The sequence below is a fragment of the Helianthus annuus genome, chromosome 7 (assembly GCF_002127325.2).
Source record: "Helianthus annuus cultivar XRQ/B chromosome 7, HanXRQr2.0-SUNRISE, whole genome shotgun sequence".
Classification (NCBI taxonomy): domain Eukaryota; kingdom Viridiplantae; phylum Streptophyta; class Magnoliopsida; order Asterales; family Asteraceae; genus Helianthus; species Helianthus annuus.
In genome coordinates, this window is record NC_035439.2 from 21,739,939 (window position 1) to 21,748,075 (window position 8,137).

An 8,137-nucleotide genomic window follows, 5' to 3' on the forward strand; every position below is an offset into this window, starting at 1 on the left:
CAGGATCGAGCCACCAATCATACTGAACAACATATTTAAGTAAATAAAGCCAACCACAATACGATTGGTGACTAAAAGCTAGTTAACCAAGTTTTTAGTTTAAACAGCGGAAGCATAAACGTAAAGTCCAAAACATAAGTCCATAGTTTATAAGTTAAAGTTCAAAATGCAAGTTTAATAAGTTCATAAGGATTTAACCATTAAGCACGGAACATTACAGTCCGTACACCACAACGACTCCTTCCTCGTGCAAGCTCCAAGCATTTAACGACCTGTAACGCATGTAACAACGAGTCAACATGTAAGGACCGCTTTTCCATAATGTCAGATTACTTACAAAAGAATAATTTTTCGGACATCAAAATACCAACTTTGACACATAATAGGAATTTTTACAAAAATTTGGGCATGACCCGTTAGTAAAACGGACATGCCCCCTGTTTTTGAACATAATAGACAACATTCACCTACGACCCTATTAGCATTAAACTACCCCAAACAAAAACAACAAGTTCTCAAGTGTAAGACTTCTAACAAGATTTAACAAAGTAACAAGACATGGACCCAAAAGTATGCATATAAACTAGCGGAAGCGCTTGGTATAGTAAGGCTTGAACACGTGCTCGCTCCATATCTCCAAATCGCCTATAGTGGAGTTTTACCTACATTAACAATCAAAATTTTAAAAGGTTAGTTATCACCCTAGTAAATCATAATCCTTTCATTTTAGCTTTATCCATACAAAAACATTCTTACTTTTATGCATTCGACTACCCCAATAGTTGGGTTAGGCATAAACACTCGCATTGAGAGTTAAGCATACACATTCGACCCGTTTAATTGGGTTTAGCATAAACACTCTCATTGAGAGTTAAGCATACACATTCGACCCGTTTAATTGGGTTTAGCATAAACACTCTCATTGAGAGTTAAGCATACACATTCAACCTGTTTAATTGGGTTTAGCATAAACACTCTCATTGAGAGTTAAGCATACACATTCAACCCGTTTAATTGGGTTACTTGCTTTCAACATTACTCTTTGTTCTATTCGTATAACGGATTATAACTTTCACATTTATTATAGCATTCAAAGCTATCCGTTAGAACGGATGGCGTTCATCTTTACTTGACGAGATTTAATTTCAATCGGTCAAAATGCATAGCTTAACACAACTTTCGTTAGCATACCCAAATCCACCAGGATTTGTCATTTACTCGCTATTTGTCACGTTTGTTATACAAGGATAGTTCTATATCAAATCTAAATAAAAAGAGGATATGACAAGGATTTGTATGCAACGAAACATACCTCGATCTTGCGTGCCTTCCGTTTTCTTGGTGCTTGTACCTTCCTCCTTTACGCCTACATTAAAACATTCATTCTTTCATTTAGTCTCTCAACTCATTCCACCATTTCCACATACATTCATCTTTTAGGCATTTCATTGAACACTTGGTAGGCACCATAATTAAGGTACAAGGTACAAGTCTATTAAGCATATTCCTACTAGTTTATCATCACAAGACAATCACATTCCCTTGAATTTACGTAGTTAATTCATCCAATATCAGTTTATCTAGCATTCAAGTATTACAAACAAAATCATATATCAATCTAACACATGATCTTAACATTATAAGCATCCTACTCATTACTCAATCTCTACAAAGTGGGTTTTCACTATACCTATCATAAATCCCAAAATCAAACATGATTCTTGTTCTAGAAAGAAATCTTAACTCAGATTTCTCACATTTGATACAAGAAATCGAAATTGGGTTTTACCCCTTATTCAACAAATCACAATTTCAGAAAATTAAACTTACCACTTAAGAGATTAGGGTTAGCTAATCACAATTTATGGATCATGCACTGAATTAGCTTATAATCTTTGATTGGATTGCTTGATTTCTTGAGCTAGGGTTTTCCCTCTCTTCTACCTTGTTCGATCGCTCCCAGACACACGTACTGTGTGTTTGGGATGTTTATTGTTTTATTTAATTTAGTTAAGTTAATTTTTACACTTTCACCCCCTTCACTTATTTGCTAGTTACAAGTCTAACCTTTAACCACATTTAGCTATGATCTCACCATAATTCCTTAACTATATTAAGTTTAATATTATTTTCCTTTTATACTTATCATTTATCGTTTTTGGGGCGTTACAAGTCTACCCCCCTTAAAAGAGGTTTCGTCCCCGAAACCTGAACATAAATAAATTTAAATATTGACATACCGAAAAGAAAAGGATAGTGTCTCCTCATCTCATCTTCTGCTTCCCATGTAAGATCTGAACCTTTTCGGTGTTGCCATTGTACCAACACTTGTCTAACAGTTTTGTTGCGGAGATTCTTTACTTTGAAGTCTTTAATGGCTATGGGTCTTTCGACATAGTTCAATCCCTCGTCCAACTCAATATCATCGAGTGGTACTAATGCTGTGTCATCCGCAAGACACTTCCTCAACTGTGATACATGGAAGGTATTGTGGATTCCATCCAGGGTGGGTGGTAGTTCTAATCGATAAGCAACATTTCCAACCCGAGCCAAGATTTTAAACGGTCCGATATAACGAGGACCTAACTTTCCCCGTTTGCGAAAACGAATTATACCCTTCCATGGGGACACTTTTAATAGAACCAAATCTCCGACTTGGAATTCGATAGGATGCCTCCTCTTATCTGCGTAAGCTTTTTGCCGATCCTGGGCCGCTTTCAATCTAGTTCTAATCAATTCAATCTTTTCATTTGCTGCTGCTATTAAATCACTTGGCGCAAGCTCTCTTTGTCCTACCTCGCCCCAACATACGGGAGTTCTACATTTTCTCCCGTATAGTAGTTCGTAAGGTGCCATTTGAATACCACTATAGTAACTGTTATTATAAGAAAATTCAACTAGTGGCAAATGGTCATCCCAACTTCACCCAAAATCTAGGGCACACGCTCTCAACATATCAACACGTGTTTGAATGGTTCTTTCTGTCTGGCCGTCAGTTTGAGGGTGGTAGGCGGTACTTATGTGCAATTTCGTACCCACACTCTCGTGAAACTTTTGCCAGTAACGAGAAGTAAATCTAGTGTCCCGATCCGAGACAACTGATACGGGCACTCCGTGACGGGATATGATCTCGTTCATATAGATTTCTGCCATCTTCTCGGAAGAGTAAGCTTCTTTGATGGGCAGAAAGTGAGCGCTTTTTGTAAGTCGGTCTACGATTACCCATATTGTATCATGCCCTTTCTTTGTTTTAGGAAGCTTAGTTATCAAATCCATTGTTAGTTCCTCCCACTTCCATCCCGGAATCTCCAAGGGTTGTAATTTCCCGTACGGCTTTTGATGTTCTGCTTTCACCTGGGAGCATGTTAAGCATTTCGCGACGTATTTAACTATATCACGCTTCATGCCCGGCCACCAATAACTGGTTTTTAAGTCCCGATACATCTTTGTAGCCCCGGGGTGGACCGAATATCGTGATTTATGTGCCTCGTCGAGTAGAGCGGCCTTGACTTCGCAGAATCGTGGTATCCAAATTCGGCCGAATCGCGTCTTAAGTCCGGTCGAATTTTCTTCTAGTTTATCGATTACACCTTTTAATCGTTCTCTCTTTAGGTCTTTTACTGCGAGCGATTTTATTTGAGATTCACGTATCGTCTCGAGTAATCGTGGCGTAACTATCATTTTCATGGATTTTACCCGAAGGGGAGATGGATACTCTTTTCGGCTTAACGCATCGGCTACCACATTTGCTTTTCCTGGGTGATAAAGAATATCACAATCATAATCTTTAATAAGCTCCAACCATCTCCGCTGCCTCATATTTAGGTCTTTCTGTTCAAAGAAGTATTTGAGACTTTTGTGATCTGAATAAATTGTGCATCTCGTGCCATACAAATAATGCCTCCAAATCTTTAAGGCAAATACTACCGCTGCTAATTCTAGATCGTGGGTTGGGTAGTTCACTTCATGCGACTTCAACTGTCGTGAAGCATAAGCGATAACTCTTCCCTTTTGCATCAGAACACAGCCTAATCCCTGGTGTGAAGCATCTGAATAGACCACCAGGTCTTCAGTTCCATCCGGTAATGTCAAGACCGGGGGACGGGATAGTTTTTCCTTTAACATTTGAAAAGCCTCCTCCTGTTCTTTACCCCACACAAACTTCTCTTTCTTTCTCGTCAGTTTTGTTAAGGGTATGGCTATCTTTGAAAAATCCTGTATGAATCTTCTATAGTACCCCGCAAGACCCAGAAAACTTCTTATCTCTGTCGGGTTCTTCGGAGAAGCCCACTTCATTACAGCATCAATCTTTGAAGGATCAACTAAAACACCCTCCGAATTGATCACATGCCCCAAAAACTGTACTTCCCTGAGCCAAAAGGCGCATTTTGAGAATTTTGCATAGAGTTTCTCCTTACGGAGAACTTCCAATACTTCACGCAAGTGCATTGCATGTTCGTTTTTGCTTCGTGAATAAACCATAATGTCATCTATGAATACGATCACAGATTTATCCAACATGGGTAGGCATACCCGGTTCATAAGGTCCATAAATGCCGCTGGCGCATTAGTTAACCCGAAGGACATAACTAAGAACTCATAATGCCCATAACGGGTTCTAAATGCGGTCTTTGGAATGTCTTCTTCTCGTACTCTAACTTGATGGTACCCCGAGCGCAGATCTATTTTGGAGAACCAACTCGCCCCTTGTAATTGATCAAAAAGGTCATCAATTCTAGGTAAAGGGTAGCGGTTCTTTATGGTCAGCTTATTCAACTCCCTATAGTCGATGCACATGCGCATCGACCCGTCTTTCTTTTTAACAAATAAGACAGGTGCTCCCCAAGGCGACACACTTGGGCGTATAAAGCACTTGTCTAGGAGGTCTTATAATTGTGTCATTAATTCCCGCATCTTCGTGGGAGCTAACCTATAGGGAGCCTTCGCAACCGGTTTCGCACCCGGATTCAATTCGATTTTAAATTCTACCTCTCGCTCGGGAGGGAGTCCCGGCAATTCCTCCGGAAACACATCCGGAAATTCGTTCACAATTTCGACATCTTCAAACTTCGGGGAGCCTTGTTGAGTATTTACCACGTAAGCTAAATATGCCCTACTCCCGTTAAGCACATACTTAGTAGCTTGAACGAGAGTACATAACTTCGCTTCCAACTTTCTTTCGCCTTGTATGTTTAATCGCCTTCCACTTGGAGTTTGGAGAAGTATAGTTTTGGTTTCACAATTTATCTCCGCGTGGTTTTGAGACATCCAATCCATACCCACTATTACTTTAAATTCCTCCAAGATCATAGGTATGAGGTCAATAGCAAACTCCTCATCCTCAATGGTTAATTTACAATTCTTACATATTTCGTGTAACAAGTAATTTTTACTATCTGTTGTTTCTACTTCTAAGGGTATCGACATTCGTTCAATCCTAAAGGAAGGATGTTGTACGACTTCACTAGAGATAAATGACATAGTGGCTCCGGTATCAAACAAAACATAAACCGGCATGGAGTTTATTAAAAAGATACCTGAGACCACATTCGGCTGGGATTTGGCTTCTTCAGATGTAATTTGAAACATTCTCCCTTTCGCCCTAGAACCCTCTTGCTTCTCATCTTCTTTCTTTGACTCTTGCTGAAGCTTCGGGCATTCCGATTTGATATGCCCCTTTTTGAAACAATTGAAACAAGTCTTCGGGTTGTTCGGGCATTGATAAGACGAATGCCCCTCCTTACTGCATTTTAAGCACCCCTTTTTGCCTAACAAACATTCTCCGGTATGGAGCTTCCCACAAGTCTTGCATGGAGTAATTCCACCTTTCGACTTACCCTTCCTTCCTTGATCCTGAAATTTCCCCTTTTTAGATGGACTAGAACTTGCACCATTTTCGCTTGGTCTCTTTTCACCTCGCTCTTCTTGCCTTTTAATTTCAATCTCTCTATCCCGAGCTAAATTGATGAGCTCATCGAGGGTTTCACATTTTGAGGGAGTGATGAACTCTCTAATTTCTGCCTTTAACACACCATAGAAACAATTTATCTTCATTCTTTCGGTTGTTACCAATTCCCCACAGAACTTCATCTTATCCATGAAAGCGTTTGATATTTCATTTACTGACTCATTTTTCTGCCGGAGGCGCAAGAAATCCTCCTGAATCTTGTCGATAGCCGACTGAGGACAATGATATATCATGAAGGGCCCCTTGAACTCTTGCCAAGTCATAATTTGCAGTCTATCTTCACCTACTTCCTTACTGTGCGCATCCCACCAATCTTTCGCTTGATGGGTTAGTAGACCGGTAGCGAACATCACTTGATCTTCCTTATCGCACCGACTTCGTATAAACACCGCCTCTATATTCGAGATCCATCTTTGACATTCGATTGGATCGATTTTACCGTCATACGTCGTTGGATGACACGCCATAAAATCTTTATATGTGCATCGTCGTTCTTTGCTCTTGCCCTTAGATCCCTCTATCAGTTCTTTCAGTTCTTCAATCTTGCTAGTCATCATGGCATCCACAACTCCCAAAACTCGGCTTTCTACTTCTTGAGCCAATCGTGGGAGATTGGCTTGCATAACCCCTTCCGCTACTTCCGTAACTTTGTTCTCGAATGCTTCTTGTCTAGCCACGTCATTATTATCATCATTGTCATCATTAACATTTCTTGCATCAGCCATCTACACAAAATCATGTTTACATTTAACACAAATAACAAGCTTTCATTACGTCATAGTTCATTAATCCATGTTTACTTCATCCACATTCATATATTTTAGACTTTACTTGCTTTTTAAATTTTTATTATTCGTTCATATCATTCGACTCGTCACCTTTGATTCTTTCGAGTCCATCCCTTCATAATTACTATTTATGGTTCCCCACATCTATGAAGCCTTATATGGACTTCTCGTAACAATTTAATAGGCTTTCAAATAATACGGAAACTTAGAATGTGGAAAACAAAACAAATCAGCGAACTGAACCTACGCTAGCCGTCGGCGACGGCAGGGAAGCCCGTCGGCGACGGCTCTTAAAAATGTGCGTCGGGTGAAATACCCCGTAGGCAGGAACTTAGGCCGTCGGCCAAACTAAGGCGTTGGCGACGGACGTGTAGGGCGTCGGCGACGGACGTGTAGGGCGTCGGCGACGGCCTTCCCCTGATCATTTCGCTGTAACTTCATTTTTTTTATGTTTTAACCCATTTCCAGGTCCGTTACCAGCTGCTCGGGTTCCGGAATTTCTTGCCTTGCTACCCATAATTGTTACTTCACATATTTAACTCAACCTTACATCTTAAACTCATGACATATACTAGCATTTATCGAAAACGTACATTATTACCTCATTGGCGATCCTGGAGCGAGCACACTTTCGAACGAGCCATCGGTTTGAGTTCAAGCATCGCGTTAAAAGCTCGAATCCCTCAAACCTTGGCTCTGATACCAACTTGTAAGGACCGCTTTTCCATAATGTCAGATTACTTAAAAAAGAATAATTTTTCGGACATCAAAATACCAACTTTGACACATAATAGGAATTTTTACAAAAATTTGGGCATGGCCCGTTCGTAAAACGGACATGCCCCTTGTTTTTGAACATAATAGACAACATTCACCTACGACCCTATTAGCATTAAACTACCCCAAACAAAAACAACAAGTTCTCAAGTGTAAGACTTCTAACAAGATTTAACAAAGTAACAAGACATGGACCCAAAAGTATGCATATAAACTAGCGGAAGCGCTTGGTATAGTAAGGCTTGAACACGTGCTCGCTCCATATCTCCAAATCGCCTATAGTGGAGTTTTACCTACATTAACAATCAAAATTTTAAAAGGTTAGTTATCACCCTAGTAAATCATAATCCTTTCGTTTTAGCTTTATCCATACAAAAACATTCTTACTTTTATGCATTCGACTACCCCAATAGTTGGGTTAGGCATAAACACTCTCATTGAGAGTTAAGCATACACATTCGACCCGTTTAATTGGGTTTAGCATAAACACTCTCATTGAGAGTTAAGCATACACATTCGACCCGTTTAATTGGGTTTAGCATAAACACTCTCATTGAGAGTCAAGCAACACATTCAACCCGTTTAATTGGGTTTAGCATAAACA

General features: G+C 39.9%; 2 protein-coding genes across 2 annotated transcripts; both read right to left on the bottom strand.

Annotated features, from left to right (window-relative positions):
• Positions 1-645: 645 nt before the first annotated feature.
• Positions 646-2,856, bottom strand: LOC110866684. Its single transcript, XM_022115827.1, has 3 exons — positions 2,241-2,856; positions 1,313-1,366; positions 646-662 (listed from the first exon to the last, which is right to left on the bottom strand). Exons 1-3 carry the CDS (start codon positions 2,854-2,856, stop codon positions 646-648), a joined length of 687 nt encoding a protein of 228 aa, XP_021971519.1.
• A 2,031-nt stretch (positions 2,857-4,887) lies between these two features.
• LOC110866683 lies at positions 4,888-6,693 on the bottom strand. Its single transcript, XM_022115826.1, has one exon. The coding sequence runs from the start codon at positions 6,691-6,693 to the stop codon at positions 4,888-4,890; it is 1,806 nt and encodes a 601-aa protein (XP_021971518.1).
• Between the last annotated feature and the right edge of the window lie 1,444 nt (positions 6,694-8,137).